The sequence below is a fragment of the Stenella coeruleoalba genome (genome assembly GCF_951394435.1).
Source record: "Stenella coeruleoalba genome assembly, chromosome: 3".
NCBI classification, from domain to species: Eukaryota; Metazoa; Chordata; class Mammalia; order Artiodactyla; family Delphinidae; genus Stenella; species Stenella coeruleoalba.
Window position 1 is genome coordinate 115,346,850 of NC_137148.1, and position 26,294 is coordinate 115,373,143.

At 38.0% G+C, this 26,294-nt stretch overlaps 1 protein-coding gene across 1 annotated transcript in view; it reads left to right on the forward strand.

Annotated features, from left to right (window-relative positions):
- Positions 1 to 26,294, forward strand: part of CTNNA1 (catenin alpha 1) — a 177,072-nt gene that overhangs the window by 24,871 nt on the left and 125,907 nt on the right. The window contains exons 2-3 of the mRNA XM_079917702.1: positions 2,947 to 3,053; positions 4,421 to 4,616. Of these exons, the coding sequence (XP_079773828.1) occupies positions 2,949 to 3,053; positions 4,421 to 4,616 (301 nt within the window). The 5' untranslated portion in view covers positions 2,947 to 2,948. The remainder of the gene's footprint in view (positions 1 to 2,946; positions 3,054 to 4,420; positions 4,617 to 26,294) is intronic.

The following is a 26,294-nucleotide window of genomic DNA, read 5'->3' on the forward strand; positions in this document are numbered from 1 at the left end:
GCGCGGGCCTCTCACTGTCGCGGCCTCTCTTGTTGCGGAGCACAGGCTCCAGACGCACAGGCTCAGTAGTTGTGGCTCACGGGCCTAGTTGCTCCGCGGCATGTGGGATCTTCCCAGACTAGGGCTCGAACCTGTGTCCCCTGCATTGGCAGGCAGATCCTCAACCACTGCACCACCAGGGAGGCCCCTTGACATTTTTAAAAAAAAATTATTTATTTTTTTGGCTGTGTTGGGTCTTCCTTGCTGTGCGTGGGCTTTCTCTAGTTGCGGCGAGCGGGGGCTACTCTTTGTTGCAGTGCACGGGCTTCTCATTGTGGTGGCTTCTCTTGTTGCGGAGCACCGGCTCTAGGCACGCAGGCTTCAGTAGTTGTGGCACACAGGCTCAGTAGTTGTGGCACACGGGCTTAGTTGCTCCACGGCATGTGGGATCTTCCTGGACCAGGGCTCGAACCTGTGTCCCCTACATTGGCAGGCAGATCCTTAACCACTGCACCGCCAGGGAAGTCGCTTGACATCTTATTTAATGTGTTAATAAAGAGCATATATATTACTGCATCACACATTTGTAAAGTATTTTTATAACTAAATTTCAATATATGTGTTTCTTTGGTAATCCTTTTTTTTTTTTTTTGCGGTATGCGGGCCTCTCACTGTTGTGGCCTCTCCCGTTGCGGAGCACAGGCTCCAGACGCTCAGGCTCAGTGGCCATGGCTCATGGGCCTTCCGGACCGGGGCACGAACCTGTGTCCCCTGCATCGGCAGGCGGACTCTCAACCACTGTGCCACCAGGGAAGCCCCCTTGGCGGTAATCCTTTGAATTATATTTCACGCATTTCAAAAAAGTTCTGAGAAAAGGTCTATAGCTACCCTGTGCAGTACTGAAGCCACTAGCCACATGTGGCTATTGAGCCCTTGAAGTGTGGCTTGTTTGAATTTAAATGTGCCTTAAGTGTAAAACACATCCCAGATTTCCAATACTTAGTACTTATGTAAATGTCTCTAATTAAAAAAAACTGATTACATAACGAAATGATAATATTTTAGATATACTGTTTTAAATAAAATATATTATTGAAATTAATTTCATCAGTTTCTTTTTACTTTTTTAACACGGCTACTGGAAAAATTTAAATTACATAGGTGGCTTGTATTATATTTCTATTGGACAACATTAGTCTATAGACTGCTAAGGGGATCCGTACATTGAAAAAGGCTTAGAATCCCTGTGCAGAGGCTTCATTAGACTCAGGTTAAACATTTAATTTTAATTTTGCTGTTGCACAGATAATTTTGCTCAGTTTATAGTAATACAGAGGCTCTTGAAAAACATTTAAAACTTTTTTTTCATTAAGAGTACTTTCTAGGAAATATAGGGCACTTCATATTTCATTGGGTTAGGCATATACTATCAGAGTTGCATTATTAGCAATACTAAGTTTAGTTATTTAAGGGGATGATTATTAGATCCCAACACTGTAAAGGTGTATCCTCCCCGCTTTGTAATTAGTAAGTAGCCTGTTCAGGTGGTACTTCGGCACCTTACAAATACCCTGTTCCCCAATAGCCTATCACCTAATGGTGTTAACATTCATTGATAATCCGTGTTTGAATCAGTTATCCCACTGGGGTTTACAAAATGGTCATTTTCTAATTCTATTCTATATTTATGGTACAGAAATTCTCTTCCCATCCCCTTTCTTTTGAGGATCCCTGTGGTCGTAGGATAGCTATCTAATAGGCAGTTACAGTTATTCTTCTTGATACTCAACTTGTGAATTTAGCCAATGGAGCCCTTGGTTCTAGTATCTTGTTGATATGATCTTGTTAGTCTTTGTGTCTTTCCTTGCTTTCTGCGCAACAGGATGTATCAGACCTTTAATAAGCCTTTTTTTTTTTTTTTTTTTTAAGGAAATAGTATTTAATAGAAATGAAGACCTGGGCAGTGAGAACACTAATTTTTGTTTTTTTCTGAATTTTGTCAGTATAGCTTTTTAAGAGTAGCACAGTATCCCCTTGTGTGGTTGGTTGTGTGATTTATTCAGTGATCTGTTTGAAATTTAGGTAGTTTCCAGCTTTTAATGATTGTATACAGTGCTGATGTGAACATCATTGTATCCAAGTTTTTACATGTACCTTAATTTTTCCTAGAATAAAAATTGAGAGGTAGAATTTCTTGTTCACAAAAATGCACCCTAAAAGGTTTTATATTTCTATGAACAGTTTGTTGTCTGGAAAGTTTTAGTGTTTACTTCAGCTACATGTCTCACCTGGTTTTCTGGTTTTTCTTTAATCTTTGAGGCACTACTTTTAGAAGCAAACACCAGCTGCTTGGTATTTTGGCTGAAGTCTTTTTACCTTAGTCTTAAAGCCTCTGTCTAATGGAAGTTTACCTTGACACTGATACAGTGATATTTGACTAAGTGTGTGACTTGAAATTTCTTCTGGCTACAAGTGATAATAGCTGTAGGTGCAGAGGGCAGTAGGCTTAAGCATTATGTTTTAATACAGTAAGAGAAGATATTCTCTAAGAATCCATCAAACAGTGAAGTGAGGTTTACCTTTTAGATAATAGTGTACTATAAATATTTTGGAATAAGAAAAACCAGAATCTTCTGTATTAGTCTTCTTTCACTTTAGCTTTTCATCCTAATTCTAAGTCAGTGTGGAAAAACTCGAGGTAGAAGTGTCTTGGTGCCAGAGAAGCCAAAAGGGAAAAGCTCTGTGTTTGGGAATGCCCTCTTACAGTAGCCCTAATGTTTGTAAACTCGAAATCTTAAGTGTAAGAGGTTGTAAGAATTATGGGCCCTCATGTGCAGGCTGGTAAGAATTTTTTTCATCTTGTGATTGTAGCTTTCCTGGTATAAAAGTCCTTAAGTAGGAGAAGACTTGTTATATGTTTCATGTTTGTGTTTGATACTTGCCTGACCTTGTCTCTTTCTCTTTCAGAAATGACTGCTGTCCACGCAGGCAACATAAACTTCAAATGGGACCCCAAAAGTCTAGAGATCAGGACTCTGGCAGTTGAAAGACTGCTGGAGCCTCTTGTTACCCAGGTAAGAATCTGCAAACAAATACGTAGTTGTTGTAACATGATTCCATAGCAATGGGCCCAGGTAATAAACACAGGGCAAGGTTATTTAGTTCAAAGCCTTAATTTGAGTGGTTGAGTTTAGGCTGATAGTAATGAGGCAGTTTGGCTCCGCTAATAGTTAAATATTGATGTGTGGATTCATTTAGCCCTTTAGAAACACATTTGCTGCCATTTTTTCAGTCTTACTGGCAGTAATAGGGGCTAGTGTATGTAGTGCAACTAGTACTTAAAAGTATTTCAAAAAAAGATAGGATGCAGAGCCTTGACTGTTAAGCTTCTTCACTCTGCTTAACACACCTTTTGTTGTCTAGGATTGATTAACAGGTCATTTAACTTGAGAGTGTAGGTTTGGTATGTTTTGTTACAAGTACAAATATCACAGTGTGATGACATTTCATTAACTGTTAGCAACTAGCTATGCACTTTTAGTGTTTTGGCACATTTTACTCCTCTGTGTGTGTGTGTGTGTGTGTGTGTGAGAGAGAGAGAGAGAGAGACAGACAGACAGATACTGTGCTAGCATGAAAATGAGATGTAATGGCATGTGCTATCTTTTTAAAAAACTCCATTCTAGCTCATAAATATAAACTAGTATTATAAGTAAGTAAGTAGGAGTGGGTGGTAATACTCGAGAATATTTACTTTCTTGGAGCCCATCTACTGCAGCTCTCAGGTCTTCTGTGGACCGCGTTACACTAATAAATGTTTAGTCATCTTCAGCCTATACAGGTCATCATTATTATATGTGTTAATGATGGTTAATGTCTGGGACTTAAAACATCATCACAGTAGGCTGCTTTGGGCAATTGTTCCTTTCTTTATTAAGGGCCTTTCCTAATTAATTGCGATTTGTGTGAATACACTGAAAAGATTTCAGAAGCAAGTTATCTTAAAACATTTTGCATAGGTTGAAAACATGGAAAAATGTGACCTCCAGGCAGATCTAATAAATTCATTGTTAACCTCTTTCTAACCTTCTTGATGACGTGCAGTAGAGACGTAACTTGTTTGTTACCAGTTTTTAATTTGTAAAATGAAGTTTAAAAACCTAATGATCACGTTTGAAGAATTAAAATATTCATTATATTTCTTAGCTTACACATTGAGATAGCTAAATTATTTTGGAAACTAAATAGAGTATCATTCCTGAATATCTTAAATATGGAGAGAGTTGTATGTTATTTGTTAATGCTTAGTGGAATCTCATAAGTGTGATGTTTCATTTTATTATGAATAATTTATTCTTGCTACCTTTAAAGATGTTAGTCTTTCTGTTTTTTTTTAAATTTTAATTGACTACAATTTAATTTTCAAAAATGAAACTTTTAGGTTACAACCCTGGTAAACACCAATAGCAAGGGGCCCTCTAATAAGAAGAGAGGTCGTTCTAAGAAGGCCCATGTTTTGGCTGCATCTGTTGAACAGGCAACTGAGAATTTCTTGGAGAAGGGGGATAAAATTGCAAAGGAGAGTCAGTTTCTCAAGGAGGAGCTTGTGGCTGCTGTAGAAGATGTTCGAAAACAAGGTAGGTCAATATTGCTTTTTATATAGAGAGAGGCAGGCCTTTCTAGAAAAATAATCCTTAAAGGTGACTTTTTGTGGTCAGTATTTTCATTCTTATATGCTTGCCAGTTGCTCAGGTAACTATGAATATTCACTTAGTGGAGATGTATTAAGTTGTACTGGCTTAAGCTTTAATCAGGAGAGATTAACAAAGGAACTTCTTTTTTGGAGACTCTGAATCCAGTTCCCTTGGGTGTTCCAAATAATAGTTGAGTCTTAGAAATGTTATAACACAATTTGATAGGAAATAAATGGGGCAGAAGTTTATATTTCATCCTATGTAATATCTCTTAGTTTGTGCCGAAGATGTAAGGGTGATAAAATGGAAAAATGTCCAGCCATTCTTTTCAGAAAGCACTAGAAACCGCTTCATTCTGTCAGACTGGTATGTAAAATCAGCCATGCATATTTGCACTGGCTTGAGTTTAAAATAATTTAAATGGAGCTTAAGGGAAACATTATTTTTGGAAACTCAGAAGTAGTAAAAAGTGAAATTGTAACCCACAGCTTATCAGTAGTTACTATTAGAAAAACTGTCATCGCTATGATGTAATAAGCACAATATAAGAGGACTTTATTTTATTAAAAATTTTTTTAAATTTTATATTGGAATATAGTTGATTAACAATGTTGTATTAGTTTCAGGTGTACAGTAAAGTGATTCGGTTATACATATACATGTATCTATTCTTTTTCAAATTCTTTTCCCATTTAGGTTATTACAGAATATTAAACAGAGTTCCCTGTACTATACAGTAGGTCCTTGTTGGTTATCATGATAAGAGGACTTTAAACCTGGACGATTAACTTCTTGAAACCTGCAGTTTTGTGTTAAACTTCTGGTCCAGCAGGAGGACTTCAACAAAGACATAGGTTTTTTTACGGCTGTTGGATATCATCTAAGGTGAACTGACCTCCTGCTCTGTGCATGTGCTTTACTGGCTCTTGGGAGAACCTCAGTGGCTCTCTGATGGCTGACAGCAATGTACAAAGTCCATTGGAATCTTAAGTCAAATTCATCCCTGTGACAGTACCCAAAAAGAGCAGTGCATTCAATGGAGATGCTATCTCCCATTGTTCTGAGTTTGTGAATAAATATTTTAATACTGCAAATGATGAGATTACTTAAGTTCCGTAATACTAGCTAGGTGGACGTGTTAGTTTTCTCTGGCTGCCATAATAAATTACTACAAACTTGGTAGCTTAGAGCAATAGAAATTTTTTTTTTTGAAGTTCTGAAATCAAGGCGTCAGCAGGGTTGATTCTTTCTTGGGGCCTCAGATGAAGAATCTGTTCCATGTTCTTTCCTGGCTTCTGGTTGTTGCTGGCAATCCTTGGCATTCCTTGGCTTATAGACACATCATTCCAATATCTGGCTCTTTTTGTCACATGGTATTTATTCTCCATGTATCTCTGTGTTGCAAAGTTCCCTCTTATAAAGACATTAGTCACTGATTTAGGGTCCACCCAGTGTGACCTCATCTTAATTTGGTTATATCTGCAAAGACCCTATATCTAAATAAGGCCACATTCACAGGTTCTGGGTGGACTTGAATTTTGGCAGGACACTATCAACTTGGTAGAGTGGGTTTTTAATGAATTTATTTTAAAGTGGTTTAATTTTCCAATTCAGGACAATTTTTGAGCTTCCTATTGAGGAAATCAGGACAGCTGTTACTTCATTGACCTCAGAAAGTTTTGTTTCCTAGGCCTTCTTGCCTCCTCTAATGAAACTCAAAATCTTAACAGGTGAATTTGGTCAAGTGTTCATTGTCTAGTGACTTAAGACATTTATTTTCAAAATAAAGCTTAATTATTGTAAGTAGCTTTTTTCCCCACTGTATATGTTCCTTGTTTCAGAAGTTACTCTGATACAAATCTGTAGCAATCATGGTATAATACACTCTCCCCAAGCACCCCCCTATTATGAATGCATATCTAAATTTCTGTTTCTTTGTGTTTTTTTGTTTATATCTGAGAAAATCTTTTGTGTGGCTCTGAATCATAAATACTTGTTCGTCCCAGTCCGCTTTGTAATTATTTTTGATCTATTCATGATTTAGTCACCATAATTTTCCTTCTCCTTGCAGGAAGACAAAACAAAACAAAAGTAAAACTAAAGCAAATATATAACTGCCTGTCATCATCGTTACTGTATCAGGTGTGAAAAGCTGAAGTGCCTTGCCTTTTTTCTGTTGGCTTACTTTTTTCTTTGGTGATTGTTAACAAATGGTGATGCAGCCTCTCTCCTATCATAAGTAGAAAATATGTGGTATGAAAATGGTTGAGCACAGATCCTTTTTAGTCAGCCAAACCTTGTTGGTTATGTTGTTGAAGCTGTTTACTCATCATTTGAAACCCTGAAGTGATGTTGATATATCTGCAGATTCTTTGACACCTCTCCGTTTAAAAAGTGGCGTCTAACTTTGATTCTCTTGAATGTGTGTTGTACTTAGAGACTCTTGGTTCTATAAAGAATAGAATGTGATGTGGAAGTTATACTATTTACTTTCGAAGCAAAGTCATAAAAAGAGTGTTGTATCCTCTTATCTGTTTCTCATGGGTTATTCACTCTGGGGAAGCTGGCTGCTATGTTACAAGGACACTCAGGAGGTCTTGTGGAAAGGAACTGACGTCTCTTGTACCAAATTGCCAAGCATATAAGTATTCTGCCTTGGAAGCACATCCCCCAGCTACAGGCAAGTTTCAGGTGATGGCAGCCCCAATCAACCCTGAATTCCTGACCCACAGAAAACTTGGGGAAATAATATTTATTTTAAGCAACCAAACTTTGGGGTAATTTATTGGGTAGGGAAAGATAATTAATGCAAAAACCTTTCCCAGGCCCGCTTTCAGTCGTTCTGAGCACTTATGCAAAACTCTGACCTAACTGCTCTGAATTTTACTGGCATATAAAATGTAGAGTAGTTATGATTTATCTAGCGCTCCATAGCAGATTGACTTATTAAGTAGAGTTAGAATCCTTTGCATTTCAAGTCTGTTGCTTATCCACTGGAACACTTAATTGCTAAAGGATGTATATTTATTTATTTTTATTTATTTATTTTTGGCTGCTTTGGGTCTTTGTTGCTGGGCATGGGCTTTCTCTAGTTGTGGTGAGCGGGGGCTACTCTTCGTTGTGGTGCGTGTGCTTCTCATTGCAGTGGCTTCTGTTGTTGCGGAGCACGGGCTCTAGGCACACGGGGTTCAGTAGTTGTGGCACGTGGGCTCCGTAGTTGTGGCTCGCGGGCTTAGTTGCTCCGTGGCATGTGGGATCTTCCCGGACCAGGGCTCGAACACACGTCCCCTGCATTGACAGGCGGATTCTTAACCACTGCGCCACCAGGGAAGCCCATATATTGATGTATTTTAACGATACCTGGAAGAGAGTATTTGTGAGTCCTTGAATAGGGCTCTGATGAGAAAAAGAGGGCCCTTAACTGATTAGGGGACATCCAAGGGACAGAGATGGGAAAGCCTAAATGAAACTTGTTTGAAAAGGGGGAGACGTTAAAAAAGGAGGACCAGTGATGGTAAATTGGAGGTTGACTGATGAGGAATAGTTTCTACTAGAACAGGGTTTTTTAATCCATTAGTTACAATTCACAGTTAGATCTCAAAGGCCAAGAACAGAGACTTGCTGCTGCATCAGTGACTTCTTCCCTACAGCTCTTGGGCATTTCTGGGTGGAGGAGGGAGGAGAAGGCCCCAAGAATCTGAGGTGCACCTTTATGTATTCCCGCACGGCTTCTAATGATACTCTGTTCGGTAAAGGGTCCAATGATTGGTGTACTGCGCAACAGTGTATTTCCTGGGAAGAAGCTTGTGTTTAGAGACACCAGAGTGGGGAAGGGGCTGGGTGACCATGTGTGGTCTCTGATGCAGAGAGACCGTCTTCAGGAATTCCCTGACAGTCCAGTGGTTAGGACTCAGTGCTTCCACTGCAGCGGTCCCCAACCTTTTTGGCACCAGGGACCCATTTTGTGGAGGACAATTTTTCCACGGATGGGGGCGGGGATGGTTCAGGTGGTGATGCGAGCGACGGGGAGCAGGCAGATGAAGCTTCGCTCCCTTGCCCGCACCTCCTGCTGTGCGGCCCGGTTACTGACAGTCTGCTGCACTGGTCCGTGGCCTGGGGGTTGGGGACCCCTGCTGTAGGGGGCCTAGTTTCAGTCCCTGGTCAGGGAACTAAGATTCTGCATGCAGAGCGGCGCGGCCAAAAAGAAAAAAGGCAGACAGACAGGAGGCTGTTTTTCCTGTTTCATCTTGGAGCTTATAATCAGGACATATGGAAATGTAAATTAATAATAGCATGAGTGTCATGCCAAGAATGGAGTGGACTAGGAGGTTAAGCATGGGATTAGAAAGGCTTCCTGAAGGTGCAGTAGTGGATCTTGAAAGGTGAAAGAAGGGAGGGGAAGAAGTCATTCAGGTAAGAAAACCAGCAGACAGAGCAAGATGTGGGTGAGGAACAGTGAGGGTTCTGACTGGAGAGGAGTGCTGGGAGGAGAGGTTGGATAAGAAAGAGCTTGGAAGCTAGATTTTAGAGGGTGGCTTGGAATGCTAGGTGAAGAAGGGAGCACAATCCGGGAAATGATACAGGATTAGAGGGTTCTGTGGCTGGAACAGGTCTCCCAGGTTCAGGTTCCCATATATTTAAATATATATAGTGACTCAGGACTTGCTACCTCTGGAAGCAGCTTTTTCCAGCCTTGTGTTTATTTTTAAAGCTTTTTTCTTCTTAAATTAAACTGAAATATGTCTCCTTAACTTTGTTCCTGTTTTAAGAATTTCTGCCATCTGGGTAACACAGAATATGAAGGAAAGTGGTGTTTGGGAGAGATTAGTTTCTCAGGTGTGTACAGGAAGCGTTAAAGTGGTTGGGGGAGAGCCTGGAGGCCAGACCAACAGTCAGGAAACCATCAAGGTTGTGGGCAGTGAGATGGTGCTGTTAAGGACAGGACTGCTGCAACAGACTGTGGAAAGGGAGAGTTGACCAGTTGTCAAGCAGGTTTACTGCCCCCTTGGCCTGTGGTAAATGGCTAATTTTCTTCATAGATAAAACTAAGGGACCTGGTATGTGAAAAATTATAATATTTTCCTCAGACTTGAATCACTTAGGGTATATATTGAGGCAGTGTGTGCTACTAAAAACTCCAGGTGAATTACCTAAAATTAGCATACTCTCCTCAGTTTAGAGCCATTCTAAGATTCTGGTGTGCAGTTTTCCATCAAGTTGAAAAAAATTCCATTACATTATTTGCTTCAGTGTTTATTTACACTAATAAAAAGTCAACTAACAGATTATTATTTTTTTAACTTTTTATTTTGATTCATAGGGATTTGCAAAGATAATACAGAGCAGTCCAGTATACCTTTACCCAGTTTCCCCTAATGGTTACATTTTATGGAACTATAGTACAGTATCAACATCAGGAAACTGACGTTGGCACAGTAATTCTGTGGTTTTATCACCTGTGAAGATTTGTGTAACCATCTCTGCAATCAAGATACAGAACTATTCCATCACCACAAAGCTTTCCCTCATGCTACCCGTTATAGTCATACCCATGTTGCTTATATTCCCCACCATCCCTAACCCTTGGCAACTAATCTGTCTCCATCTCTAATTCTGTCATTCCCAGAATATTGTATAAGTGGAATCATACAGTATAATATACTGTATATGAGTATATGACCTTTTGAAATTGGCTTTTTTTTTTTTTTTCCACTCAACATGTTGTCCTTGAGAGCCATCCAAGTTGGTGTGTCTGTCAGTAGTTTGTCTGTGAGTACTCCATGGTGTGGATGTAGCTTGTCTTTTCATCCTCTTAACAGGTATTTTGTATAGTAAGTTTTTAATTTTGATGAAGTTCAATTTATTGATATCCTCCCCCATTTATGGATCGTGCTTTTTTTTTAAAAAAATTATTTTTGGCTGCATTCGGTCTTTGTTGCTGCTTGTGGGCTTTCTCTAGTTGTGGCGAGCAGGGCTACTCTTTGTTGCAGTGCTCAGACTTCATGTTGCGGTGGCTTCTCTTGTTGTGGAGCACAGGCTCTAGGTGCATGGGCTTCAGTAGTTGTGGCTCATGGGCTCAGTAGTTGTGGCACACAGGCTTAGTTGCTCCATGGCATTTGGGATCTTCCTGGGCCAGGGCTCGAACCCGTGTCCCCTGCATTGGCAGGCAGATTCTTAACCACTGCGCCACCAGGGAACCCCATGGATTGTGCTTTTGGTGTCACGTCTAAGAATTCTTTTTTTATTTTTTTTCCTAAGAATTCTTTAACAAGCTTTATGTTAGCTCATGAAGTTTTATGTTTTACGTTTAACTCTCAGACTCATTTTGGGTTAGTTTTTGTGTAAAATGTGAGGTTTAGGTTCAGTTCTTTTTTTCCCTTGCGAACATCCAGCTGTTCCAGTATCATTTGTTGAAAAGACTGTCTTTCCTTCATTGAATTGCTTTTGCACCCTGTTAAAAATCAGTCACCTGTACTTGTGTGAGATTATTTCTGGGTTCTCTGTTTTGTTGTATTATCTATGTGTCTGTCCCTCTGCCAATGCTCACACAGTCTTTATTGCTGTAGCTATGAGTCTTAGAAGTGGGTAGAGTGATTCTTCCCCCTTTATTCTTTTTCTAAATTGTTTTAGCTATTCTAGTTTTTATTGCTTTTCCATATAAATTTTAGATAATCTTGTCTATGTCTACAAAAAAGCTGCAATTTCGGTAGGAATTACATTAAACTTGTAATCAATTTCGGGAGAGTTGATATTTTTACTATATTGAGTCTTCTATGAACAAAATATGTTTCCATCAATTTAAATCTTTTTTATTTCTTTCATTAGTGCATAGCACCATGTATATATATATAATATATATATCCTCTATATGTTTTATTAGTTTACATTATTTTATTTTTTGAATTATTATAAATAGTATTTTATATTTATTTAGTTTTGTGTTTCTTTTCAAGTCCTTGGCTACACGCATATGCATTTTACCCTAGTTTTATTTCTAGCTTTGGTATCATTTTACTATTTTCTTTAAAAAAATTTAACACTAATTGCAGGCATTTTTTTATGATTTAGTATAACCTTGGAATTTATTATCTTTAAAACTATGTACTTTCTGGGACTTCCTGGTGGTGCAGTGGTTAAGAATCTGCCTGTCAGTGAAGGGGACATGGGTTTGATCCCTGGTCCGGGAAGATCCCCCATGCTGTGGAGCAGCTAAGCCCGCGAGCCACTACTACTGAGCCCGTGTGCCATAACTACTGAAGCCCGCGTGCTTAGAGCCCATGCTCCGCAACAAGAGAAGCCATCGCAATGAGAAGCCTGCGCACTGCAACAAAGAGTAGCCCTTGCTCACCACAACTAGAGAAAGCCTGGGCGCAGCAACAAAGAGCCAATGCAGCCAAAAATAAATGAATAAATTTGTTTAAAAAAACCAAACTATGTACTTTCTATTACATCATTTCCCTATTATTAGGCTTAGAGGTTATTTTTATGTTTTTGATATAAATAATGCTGTAGTGAGTGAATACCCTGTATATATAATGTTTTCCCCTTTTCAAAAAATTATATCTTTAAGATGTATTTCCCGGAGTAGGAATATAGGGGCACAGATCTTTATTAAAAAAATTAGAGTATAATTTATATTATATACAGCAAAGTACACAAATTGGTGTACAGATTGAAGAAGTTTTACATATATGTATACTCATGTAACTACCATTCAGAAAGTTTCCTCAAGGACATAGATTTTAGGACTTTAAAAATGTAGTCCTAAATAGTTCTCCAGTAGGGCTATATCTATCTATCTATCTGTCTGTCTATCTAGTTTGCTTAGTGTTCATGTAACCTCACCTATTACAGGTTACAGAAATTCAACTCAAACTTGTTTAAGCAAAAAGGGAGTTAACGGGTCTTAGTAATTGGGAGTTCCAGGAGTAGATCCTGAGTTCAGGCATGGCCAGTGTGACTTGACTGAAGGGATGTGAAGCTTCCTTCATCACTTGCCTCCATGTATTTGTTTACCTCTGTTTTCATATATACATATTGGACAAGATGCCCACCTCTAGTTTGAGGTGGTCATCCTAGTTTGTCATCCCAGCAGATAAAACTTTTCTTTCTTAGTGTTTATATCTTAGTCACGGAGGGGACTGATTAGCTTTGCTTTGGTCACGCTCGGCTCTAAACCAGTTTCTATCTCCAGAGGAGATTGATTAGCCAGTGTGGATCACATGTTCACCCCAGGACACAAGGAATGGTGGAGCATTCTCCTAGGGAACAAGGGATATAATAATACGATGTTCAATGGAAGCAAATTATCCTTCTTGACAAGTAATGGGATAGTCCATTAAAATTTTTTACTATCTTTTTTGTTTTTTAAATCTATTTATTTATTTTTGGCTGCATCGTATCCCCTTTGCTTCACGGGGGCCCCCTCCAGTTGCGGCCAGCGGGGGCCACTCTTCAGTGCGGTGCGCGGGCTTCCCATTGTGGTGGCCTCTCCCGTTGTGGAGCACAGGCTCCAGGCGCGCGGGCTTCAGCAGTTGCGGCTCGCGGACTCCAGAGCACAGGCTCAGCAGTTGTGGCACACGGGCCCAGTTGCTCTGCGGCATGTGGGATCCTCCCGGACCAGAGCTCGAACCTGTCCCCCCTGCATTGACAGGCAGACTCCCAGCCACTGCACCACCAGGGAAGCCCTTTTACTATCTTTAGAGGTGTAAAATGCTACTTTATTTTTTTAAAATTTGCATTATTTGGAGTAATTGATGTTGACCATTTTTTTGTGTTTGTTTATGACTGTACCTTAAACATGATGATGCTTGTGAGAGCCCCCAGGGCAGTGATAAGTATCTATAAACATTAGTGCTCCTTTGTTGAATCCCTGTTATTTTTCTTATTGATTGGAATTATGCCAGGTTTTCAAAAATTGTGACATGGCTTATTGGACCAGAGGTGCTAATCTTTTAGGTTTCTCATCACTAATCTATTGGTATGCAGAGGTAGTATTAACTTGGAGTTGGAGAATCAAGACGTGATTGTGTGTGTCTGTAATGATTTTAATGGTGGGACCTGATTTATGGTAGTCCTGGAAAGGGTGGTTGAGTTCAGTTGAAAAGAACAAAGATTGCAGCTAAATCCAGTGACTTTTTCTGCCTCCCAGACCATGTGGTTTGATTTTTGTTCCATGACTGCCATACTACTAACCACACCCAGTCATCTCTCATGTATGTGCTGTTATTCACATGGTGGACAACATGAAAACATCTGGATAATTCACTGCGGCCTCCTCTCCAATATTGGAAAAACAGTTAATAGTAATATCTACATACCCCATCTCCCCAAATCGATAAAAGGTAAAAATAGAGTAAATCCTTTTACTAAGTATCCTTGACAAGTAAATAGAAAGCAAACATTTTAACGTTTGGCTTATAGTTTCCCACCTTTCATGTCTGTTTATGTCAGGCAGTATTTGTCTTAAAATTTCTTTGGAGGCTTTTCATTTCAAGTTCTGGCTTTGGGATCATTACAGTATTCCATTTCAGGTAAACTTTGATTATAATGCAAGCCCATTGTTCTTGAGTAGAAGTAGGACTTCAGCTTATTGAGAGCAATCATTGTTGTTCAGTACTAAGTTTCAGTTGTTCTAAGAACCATCTTTTCTGTAGAAAGTGTCTTGTAACTTTTAGAGCAAGAAAGCAGTATATATTGGTGTTCTAAAACAATAGAGTTAAAACTATTGAGTTTGCTAAGATCTGTGTGATCTTAGCAGTTACAGTTCGTTGGTGACCATATTCATTAATGGACTTGTTGCACAAATATCTTCTCAGCTTTTTTTAAATCTTGAAAGTACAGAATTACATAGATAAAACTGATGGTCTTTTAAGGACATTGTTATAAAGAAGGAATAGTCAGTGAGGCTTGTAAATTGATATTAAGAGACATTCTTTTATTTATCTCAGTAATTGTGCAGTGAAATTGAGGACGTAGAGGCCTTCTTCCTTGTTATAGTTTGAATGATTTGTATACAGGGAGAAAATAGTATATACATATGGAGAGGTGTGTGTGCATGCATATATATGTGTGTGTGTGTGTGTACATATTTTTGTGGTGTGTATATATGTTTGTGTGTGTGTGTGTATATATATATATATTATTATTATTTTTTTTTTTCATTGTAGATCTTGGCAAGGCAGTTTTAAGGAAAATAATGATGTATTTTATCCCTGACAAAAGAATATTGAGCACAAGCTATCAGGCTCTTGAGGCATAATTTTCTCCCTGGCAACTAACTAGAGTCAGATTGAAGGAGGTGAAAATTGGTCTCCTGTCCAGTGCAGATGTTGACAGCTTCAGACTGGTCTACCCACATCTAATATAGTCAGCCTGCAAGATAGATGTTAGAAGGCAGATGTAATCAGGACAAAGCAGCTGTCAGTGAGTGTTTCGAGTAGGATTTGAGAGGTAGACAGGAGACAGAGCGAAATCTGGGCTTGCTAAGTTCATGATGTGAAGACTTGAAACATAGCTTTGAGGAGCTTTGTGTGGGTGTGTGAGACTGCATTTTAATTTGTCTGGTCTTGTTAGTGTGGTTTTATTCATGTTGAAATCATGAGCTTGATCTTATATATGGGATCTTTAATTTTTCACAGGAAAAAAATGACAAGTATTCCTACCCTGGAATATTGAGTATGGATTTCAAAAAATGTTAATTATGCTATGGAAGAGCAATAGCAGAGAAACGTTTTGAAAACGATTAAATTTAAGTTAATTAGGTTTTCAGATTAGTGTAATCACTTTCTTCATTAAATCTAACAAGAAATCAGCTGATTTTTCTCATACTCTTGCTTTAAGTTCTGGCTTGTCATTTGTTATCCTGCCTTTTCCCCTTGCTATTTTGGTAGATTTTTCGTCCTGTTTTCGCTGCTTATTTTTGTGGATATCTCTTTTCGTGTGATCCCGTGATGGCTGTATCTGTTGTTAGAAGTGCTCCCACTCCAATTCCTACCCTTCGTGTGTTCCTGAGGACTGTGATTAATTTAAAACTTGTTCATTATTGACCCCTCTTCCTCCGCTCTCACTATTTAATCTGTTTTCTGTTGTTCTTCATTTAACTTGAGCAGGAAAAGCAAAATATAAATTCCAGAAAGTCATTAACTGCTTGGCATCTGGGTGTTTTATGTCTTAAAGTTGTCTGTCTGACTTAAACTGTAAGTCTGTAGGCTGGAGGCTACACTTTCTTTGACTTGGGATGTGTCAGGGATGCTGTCTGCTTCTGGATCACTACCCTTGTGTGAGCATATGCTTTGCAAATACTTGGGTTCTGGTGTAGCCAGCTTGGAAGTGAGGAAAGGAGAATGAAGTTATTAAATTCTAATGTTTCCTGTCATTTTGAAATTGCTTTTTTTTTTTTTTTAAAAAGTCTATCTTGTTAAACTCACAAAAATAATGACACTGACCAGGATAATAATACTTTTAAGATACAGTGGGTAATATTTCTGCCTTAATATATTTGTACAGTGTAGCTAAGGAAGTTATCTTGGGTATTGAATTTTTGACTTTGGCATGACTTCAACCATGATGTAGAAACGTGGTTGCTACTAGTTAATTTTTTAAGAAAGTGACTCCAAGTTGAAATGCATGTTATGCATTTATTTGAATGTGTAATCAGGAAGTAAGTGCCTCTCTTTGGAGTGTTTTTGAATAGCAGCAGGGCACACTTGAATTAGTAAGGAAGATGAGAACATGAATATGTGTGGTACTCTTTTAATTTTTTAAAAAGATCCATTCTATCTACTAGAAAAAGTAGAAATTTCAAAACTCCTTTTCTTACCCAGAGTGGGTGGGGGAGGGTGTAGATTGAGAGTTTTTCTGGGTGCTCCCTGAACTGATTCAGATGGGCCGACAGTACTTAAATAACATATTAAATGTTTTTTTTTCTGGGTTGATTTTCAAAAACTAAACAGTTTTGTGGATTAAAAATGGCACCCCAGGGAAGTTCTCTTAAAGCATCTGTCAGGAATTCTTTGAATCATTGTCAGTTTTTCTATAGTTATGGAGGTGTCATCTAGGGGTCTGTGGTTTTTGCGAAATATCACCCATTGATGAATGGAAAGGTGAAGGTAGAGAGCATGAAGTGTTTTGTTCATATTCATCTGTATGTCACAGGGTGAGTGAGTTACACCAGATATATTCCACCATTTGGTTCCTTCCCATAAGGACTATGTTATAAAATCTGTTATTCTTTGCAACTATATTGCCAGTTTGTCTTCATCGACAAGTGTGGAAGATGTCTTATTTTGTTACTAGATCATGGAAAATGAATTAAAAAATTTGAGGTGTTGGAGGGAAGGGATTGGGACAGGTTGGGAAATGCATGTTAATCCTTGATTATCTTGAAGTTGGCAAATAACTTTATGAAGACTTGGTCCTGTCAATTTATTATTTTGTAAAAAGAAAGTTGGTGGAATGATAACAAAGAAGTAAGAACAGGTATATCACTTTTTGGTGAGATCTTTTAATCAGATATGTTTAAGAGAAATTGATATAAAGTAGGTTTATCAGTGGAGCTAAAGCAATAAAAAGGTAACTTTCAAGAATTAGGAATCCTGTATTCAAATTCAGGGCAGGATTTCTTTTTGGCTTTCTACTGTGTAAAAAGATGCCCAGCTGTTAAGTACAGGGTGGTTTATAAAAGACTTACCTGTGATGTTGGTTGCTTGCTCTTTTTTTTTTTTTTTTTCCTTCTTCTTCGTCTGGCTACTCTGGGTAGAACTGAAAACATTCCTTTAACAAAAGTTAATTTTCTGCAGTGAACATGTTTTTGATAGTAAGAGCAAAAGAGAAGTAAAAATCAGCTATAAATTTGTTACCCAGAGATGAAATCAATGGTTAACATTTTGGTCTTGACCCTTCCAGTTTGTTTTTTATGAATATACTCACATGGGTAGCACTATGTTTTGCTCATTTATTTTTTTCACTTAATGGGTCCTGAACATCTTTCACTATCATTAAGTACTTTCCTACAACATAATTTTTAATGGCTGAATAATATCCTCTATAGAGTAATATGATTTAAGAAGGTTATTTTGAACCAGAATACTAAAGACCTCTCTTTAATATATTTATGACCAGAGTTTTATTCACTTTTCAAAAACTTAAAAGGAGTGTGGTAAATAGGACAGTTTTTATTTTAAAGACTGAAGCCTGCCATTGTTAACAAGGATAGTATGAGATATCTGAGAGAATGAAAAATTTTAGACAGTTAAAATCATTTTGAGATAAAGAGATCAAAGTGACTTGACCAAGGTTATCCAGGAAATTAGTGGGAGAGGGGGAATCAGAATTACACATATGGACATGAAATTGATCATGAAATGAATAAATAATTGGAACATGTTTAAGATGATGAATCTTTTAACTCTTCTCCTGGAAGCTTCTGTCATTTTAACACAGGGCTGTGTTTGCTGGTCCTCAAAAGCATATTCAGGTGGATGTCTTAAAATATCTTTTCTTTTGGATCTGGCAGTTGATAACAAACAATATGGTCTTATAAAATGTTCTATTTAAGAAGTGTCTAGTTAGGGTCTGTATAATAGTTGAGCTTCTCCTGCAGCAACTAAACAAAAAAATAATGACAATAAGATTGGGTGTGCAGATGGGCCCCTTATTTTACCAGTTGGCTTTCCCATATTTTGGATAAGCTTCTCAAGATAGCTGATTTTACAAAGCTTTTATTTCATAATGTATGCTAATTTTCCTTTTTCCTTTTTGCAGTGACACTAGTAGCCATGGGATTTTTTTATACCTTTGAAAAAAGAAAATTTGCATATATACTTTCTTGGAGTGCTTTAAGTTACTCGTTTCTAGGAAAACCTCAGTTTTATGTATCACAGACATGGATTAAGGATATTTTACATTTTAAAATTATTTGAAGACTTTTTTCTTTAAAAAGATATTCATTATAGAAAGTTAAAAAAGAAAACCCACACAAAGAGCAGAAAATAATCACCCATCGGGCTATACAACCTTATGCTATACCACCTCTGTTAATATTTTCGTGTATGTTGGTGTAGTCTCCCCCATGACATAAATACTTTGTGATTTCCATTCTCATTGTGCAGTACAGATTATTGTATATCTGCTATTTAAGGTGGAAATTTAAAAAAAAGGTTTTTTTTCTCATTAATAAAGACACCTGGAGCTGGTAGATTATATAAGTTACAGAAGATAAACCATGTTCCTCTGCTGGGCTGGCCGAGTTCTTGTCTTTTTCTGGACCTAAAGATAGAAAAAGTTCTGGCCAAGGAGCATATTAGAAATATCCTTAGTATTGTTTTTAGGGAAAATATAACTTTGCTCTATATTTTGAGTCTCCTTGGAGAACTTTTGAAGGCTTATAGAGATGTTTCCATAGCTGAATTTCTGAGGACTTGGTGCCCTCTGCTATGGCATTGTGATTAGGAGCCATTTTTAGAGTATGGCATGGGCTTTTGGGGATGGGAAGTTGTATATAGGATATATGAGGGAGATGACCAGTTTTTAAAAACTTGAAGGAACCTCAGATTGGCATAATTTCTCTCTCTCTTTTTCTCTCTTTTAATTTTAAAAACCAGCTGGAAAAACTAAAGCCCAGCAAGGGGGGAACTAAGTCAAGCTTTGTTTGTAGCTATTATCACAAAAGGACCGGTTTTTACCACTTTCTGCACTATGGAGATGGGAGTGAAGGAGGTGCCTCCTTTACTACTTCATCACTACAAATTAAAAGCCAATTTTTCCTTCATCCTTTGAGAAACTTGCTAGTATGACCTTATTTCTGAAAATATAAGAAATGATTGGTGTGTGAGCAATGGCAATGTTCTGAATAGGTTTAAGAATTGGAGAAAGTAGATGAGAAAGTGGAAGGGGCACAGAAGTATTTGTGAGCTTCGTATTTATTACCTCATTTAATTTTCAAAACAGCCCAGTGGGGTGGGGGATGGTATTCTCATTTTACAGAAGAGAAAACAGACTTAGAGCTGAAGCAACCCGAAGTCACACAGCCATCAAATAGCAAAGCTGGGATTCAGACCAGTTCCAATACCTTGTTTGATCTACTCCAGACATTGTTCTGGGAGAAGAGTATATATTCATTAATATTACCTAGCAACATCCTTTGTTTTAAAGGAGTGGCATAATAGAATATATCTCATGTTTCCTAGGCTCAAGTTAAAAAAGAAAAAACAATCCTCTCTCTTTTTTTACTTTGTGTGTGTATGTGTGTCTCTCATACACACACACCCACACACACTTTTCAAACCTGTCCTTTACCCGTAACTTTATAAAAAGTTGGATTGCTTTGAAGGGAATTTACTCAAGGTATTTGATGCTTCAGAAGGGCCTTTATCTTGTCCTCTTCTAATGTAGAACGGTGTTTTTTGGTTTATTTTACTTACAGTTGCGATTTGTCCTTGTTTTGAACTCCAGAAGAGCTTAACTTTTATCCCCAGCTTAGTTAGGGGAAAATGCCAGGGGATGGACATGTTGACAGATCTGATTTCATGGCTGATGGAACAGTAGTAGTGGGTTCCAGAAGACACAGTTATATTCTCAGCCTTTACTGCTGATCATGTGACCTTGGACAGACTGCCTGTCTGCCTCAGTTTTCCTAGTTTGCCTTTTTTTGTGTACAGAAAGAGTACTTTTGATAACTCTTACAAGTATGCACTGTAAACTAACTGATAGTTACATTTATCATTTTTAAAGGTTGATTGATTACCTTATTAAACATCTCAAGTCAGTCTTAAAATATCATGTTCCTTTTATAGAGATGACCATTTAGCAGAAATTTGAGGTTCACCCCCCTTTTTTTTAAAAGTTAATGGATTGGGGCTTCCCTGGTGGTGCAGTGGTTAAGAATCCGACTGCCAGTGCAGGAGACACGGGTTTGAGCCCTGGTCCGGAAAGATCCCACATGCCGCGGAGCAGCTAAGCACATGCGCCACAACTACTGAGCCTGCACTCTAGAGCCCGCAAGCCACAACTGCTGAGCCCGTGTGCCACAACTACTGAAGCCCGCACGCCTAGAGCCTGTGCTCCCAACAAGAGAAGCCACCACAATGAGAAGCCTGCACACCACAACGAAGAGTAGCCCCTGCTCGCTGCAGCCGGAGAAAAGCCCGTGTGCAGCAACGAAGACCCAATGCAGCCAAAAATAAAATAAATAAACTAAAATAAATAAATTTATTTTTAAAAAAGCTAATGGCTTATTTACTATTCATAGTTGAGTGGAAAAAATTGTATGTTAAAATTGTATGTTTTACTCCATCACACAGTATGTTTTCTGATGTATTTTTCATTACTAATACCATATGTTAGCCATGAAGTTAAGGGTTTGCCATTATGGTTGTGAGCTAGAAGAGATGAGGGTGGATGTAAATATATGTAATTTACTGTGCTTCTTCCTTTCAGTTCCACTTATCGTTTGACCTGATACTAATTTAGAATGATACCATGCTAGCTGTAGAGGCATGAAACTGTTTAAGAGGAACTTGGGAGGGAGTGAGAATTTGGTAGGAGGGGGTTATGGTATAAAGAGAGATTAGAGTTGGGGATAAATTGGGGGATTATTACAGTGAGGTTAAGTAATTAAATTTAAACTTGTAAGACTTTATGCTTGTGCATTTGAATGTAAGCTAATTATCGAAGAGGTTTGATTCATTTAGATGGGTTATAGCTTTAAGAATGTACGGTAAGTTCATCCTGTTTGGCTTACTCTGGGCCTTTAGTTCTTCCCACAGTTCTTTCGTTCACCTCAGGTTAATTCACTTTTCCATTTCCTGTAGCAGCTGCTTCGGAGTTTCTTCCACCCTCCTCAAACCTTCATTTCCATTACCATCCTGTTCAGTTTTTAGGAGAGCTTCATTTACTGCCTCTGAGAACATAGATTCTCTAGCTATGCTAAACTTCATACTGCCTGGAAGCATCTTGCTACCTCTGCTTTCACTTCTCATCTGAGGGTACAAGAACTCCATGGCTCTCACTTCCTCCTGTGGTCCTGATTATGTGTGTTCCTGTCTGTGATCTAGAATTTTCATTCTTTAGTTATGTGTCTTTGGTGTCTTTTTGCCTCCTTTACCCCCTCAATCTGTCTGTAACTAATTCCCATAGTGATAAAAGATAGTATGGGAATGTAGGCACTATTCTAACCTCTCTCCTGAACATTGGGTTTCATATCCACAGTAAACCTGGGAGGTACATAGAGGCAGTCCTTACTTTGCACTGTTCCAGTATGCACAAATTTGTTACTACAGTTTCATAATACCAGTTCCCCAATAACATGGTTCAAATTTTAGTATATTAACTTAGTGATTGTATACAGTACAGACTTTACTGCTAGCTCTGAAGTGTACAAATCACTACATAAATAACAGGTCTGCATCACGATCACTGACCAATCATGTCTCTTCTTTCAAGGTCTGTTAGTGATTGATTGGTCACTGCAACTATTCAGTTCATGCAAAGTGTGTAGTTGTGTTGCCTCCTTGTCTCTCAGTGATAAACCCACGTGAGCCATTTTATAAGAAGAGATCATTGAAAGAGGGAATTTGCTAACAAAGATGAAAGTACAGCAAAGAAAGAAAAAGTGATAAATCCAAGTTACGGAAGAAATAGCTGACTGGAAATGTTGACACTGCTGCTGTTTAAGAGACTTTAGATATGCAGTCAGAGGAACTTAGTGAAGGCAAACTTACTGACATGAATGAGAAAAGTAGTTGTGATGGAAAGAATAATGATGTCCAAGAGAAAGTGATGTCATCAAAACCTTCACATTAAAGGAACTCTTGGAGATAGTTCATAACATTGAAAGTGCAAAGGAAATGTTGGAAACTGATCCAGACTTAGAAAAAAATAGGATAATTGTGAAGGGATAAAAAAGGTACTCTGTATCATGTTGAAAAAGGTAAGCATTGTTCAGAAACTACTTTTGAGTAGTTTTCTTACAAGGAAATAAAACATTTTCATTCTCAGTGTTATTATCATAATGTTTTAAGTTACGTATTAAATAAATATTAGTTGTACTATTTTTGTTTAATTTCCCTGTATATTTATAATCAATAGTAAGGAGCTTTTAACTTGTTGACAAAAAATTTTAAAGGTCACAAGACAATTGTAATTTTTCCCATTGATGATTAAGATCACATTGCATTGTTTCAGTTTGTGTGATCATTTTTACAGACCAGCACTACTGTGCAAAGTAAGGATTACCTGTATTATTTGTTGTACAGCTGTGGAAACTGACCTGTGTAGTGGTGAAGCTACAGTTTCTGTCTGATTTTAAGTTCATGATCATACTCTCTTCCATTATACTGCTAATCCTACAAAAAATAAAAACAAAAAACAAAAGAATTTTCTTTAGTAGGCCCTTGGCTTTTCTTCTTAGTAGCAGACCAAATTCTTGAAAGAGCAGTTTTATTTCTAACTTGTTCTGTTATCCTTGAAATCTGGCTTTTGCACCTACCACAGAATCATTCTTCATTACCTCCATGCCAGCCACACTGGCTCTCTTGGTCTTCCAAGATCATTTTAGTGTGCATCTGCCCTAGGGTCTTTGACTTGGTGTTCCCTCTGCTTGGAATGTTGCCTTGAGTTAGCCACATTGCTCCTGTGCTGCCTTTTTCAAGACTTTCCTCAAGTGGTACCTTTTCAGTGAGGCCTGCCTTGATCCCCATATTTTAAATTGTATCTTATATCCCCACTCTCCCTGTCCTTCTTTCTGTCACTCTCCCTCCATAATTGATTTATTTATTACGTTTATTATCTTTTCCTCTCATTAAAATATAAGCTCCCTGGAGCCAGGAATTTTTGTCTGGTTAATTTCTATCCCAAGTGTTTAGAATAGCACCTGGCTCATTGCAGGCACTCAGTAACACTTGCTGAAAGAAGGTATGGATGCCCTTGAGGGTCATTGGTGAACAGATTTGAATACTCAGGAAACGCAATGAAGATCTTTTCTCTGTCTTCTCATCTTGTTTTACCTAATAGCAATAATTTCTACCAACCCTATATTGTCTCCTAATGCAAGGTAATAAAGTAGGCCTCTTATTAGTTGACCCTCACAGCAAGGTATTCTCTAAGCATTACAGAAGAGGAAACAGGCTATGGAGTCCAGTCACATAGTAAGTGGAAAAGTCAAAACTCAAGCTTACCCCCAACTCCAAGGTGTGTGCATTTTCAGGTCACTGCATTTGATACTCTTATTTATCTTTTTATTTTCTGAGTCATAATAATTCACATACCGTAATATTTACCATTTTAAGGCATACAATTCAGTGGTTTCTAGTATATTTACAAGGTTGTACAGCCATCACCGCTATGTAATTCCAGAACATTTTCATTACCCTAGAAAGAATCCTCATACCTATTAGCAGTTAGTAGTCCTCACTCTTCCCTTCTGCCCCAGCCCCTAGCAACTGTTTATCTAGTTTCTATCTTTGGATTTACCTGTTGTGAACATTTCATATAAGTGGAGTAATACAATATATGGCTTTTTGTGGCTGGCTGCTTTCACTTAGCATAATGCTTTGAGGGTTCATCCATGTTGTAGCATGTACTTTATTCCTTTTTATGGCTAAATATTTCATTATATGGATATACCACATTTTATTTATCCATTCATTAATTGATGTTTGGATTGTTTCCATATTTCAACTATTATGAATAGAGCTTCATGTATATGTTTTTGTGTAGACACTTGTTTTCAGTTCTCTTGGGTATATACCTAGGAGTAGAATTGATGGGTCATATGGTAACTCTACATTTAATCTTTTGAGGAACTGCTAGACTGTTTTCCAAAGTGGCTGTACCATTTTATATTCCCACCAATTGGCTATGAGAGTTCCAGATTCCCCATATCCTCACCAACATTTGTTGTTATTTGTCTTTTTTATTATAACTATCCTAGTATAAGGATAGTTTTATTTTAACATATCTTAGGTCTCAAGAAATATTTAGTGATTTTCTTTTTATTGCCTTCATTCTTTTTTATTCTTATTAGTCATCCATTTTATACACATCAGTGTATACATGTCAATCCCAATCTCCCAAATCATCACACCACCACCCACACCCCCTGCCACTTTCCCCTCCTGGTGTCCATACATTTGTTCTCTACATCTGTGTCTCAATTTCTGCCCTGCAAACTGGTTCATCTGTACCATTTTTCTAGGTTCCACATACATGCGTTAATATATGATTTTTGTTTTTCTCTTTCTGACTTACTTCACTCTGTATGACAGTCTCTAGATCCATCCATGTCTCTACAAATGACCCAATTTCGTTCCTTTTTATGGCTGAGTAATATTCCATTGTATATGTACCACATCTTCTTTATCCATTCATCTGTCGATGGGCATTTAGGGTGCTCCCATGACCTGGCTATTGTAAGTAGTGCTGCAGTGAACATTGGGGTGGATGTGTCTTTTTGAATTATGGTTTTCTCTGGGTATATGCCCAGTAGTGGGATTGCTGGGTCATATGGTAATTCTATTTTTACTTTTTAAAGGAACCTCCATACTGTTCTCCATAGTGGCTGTATCAATTTACATTCCCACCAACAGTGCAAGAGGGTTCCCTTTTCTCCGCACCCTCTCCAGCATTTGTTGTTTGTAGATTTTCTGATAATGCCCATTCTAACAGGTGTGAGGTGATACCTCATTGTAGTTTTGATTTTCATTCTCTAATAATTAGTGATGTTGAGCAGCTTTTCATGTGCTTCTTGGCCATCTGTATGTCTTCTTTAGAGAAATGTCTATTTAAGGTCTTCTGCCCATTTTTGGATTGGGTTGTTTTTTTAATATTGAGCTGCATGAGCTGTTTATATATTTTGGAGATTAATCCTTTGTCGATTCGTTTGCAAATATTTTCTCCAGTTCTGAGGGGTGTCTTTTCGTCTAGTTTATGGTTTCCTTTGCTGTGCAGAAGCTTTTAAGTTTCATTAGGTCCCATTTGTTTATTTTGATTTCCATTACTCTAGGAGGTGGATCAAAAAAGATCTTGCTGTGATTTATGTCAAAGAGTGTTCTTCCTATGTTTCCTCTGAGAGTTTTATAGTGTCCGGTCTTACTTTAGGTCTTGAATTCATTTTGAGTTTATTTTTGTGTATGGTGTTAGGGAGTGTTCTAATTTCATAATTTTAAATGTAGCTGTCCAGTTTTCCCAGCACCACTTATTGAAGAGCCTGTCTTTTCTCCATTGTATATCCTTGTCTCCTTTGTCATGGATTAGTTGGCCATAGGTGTGTGGGTTTATCTCTGGGCTTTCTATCTTGTTCCATTGATCTATATTTCTGTTTTTGTGCCAGTACCACATTGTCTTGATTACTGTAGTTTTGTAGTATAATCTGAAGTCAGGGAGTCTGATTCCTCCAGCTCCGCTTTTTTCCCTCAAGACTGCTTTGGGTGTTCGGGGTCTTTTGTGTCTCCATACAAATTTTAAGATTTTTTGTTCTAGTTCCCGTAAAAAATGCCATTGGTAATTTGATAAGGATTGCACTGAATCTGTAGATTGCTTTGGGTAGTATAGTCATTTTCACAATATTGATTCTTCCAATCCAAGAACATGGTATATCTCTCCATCTGTTGGTATCATCTTTAA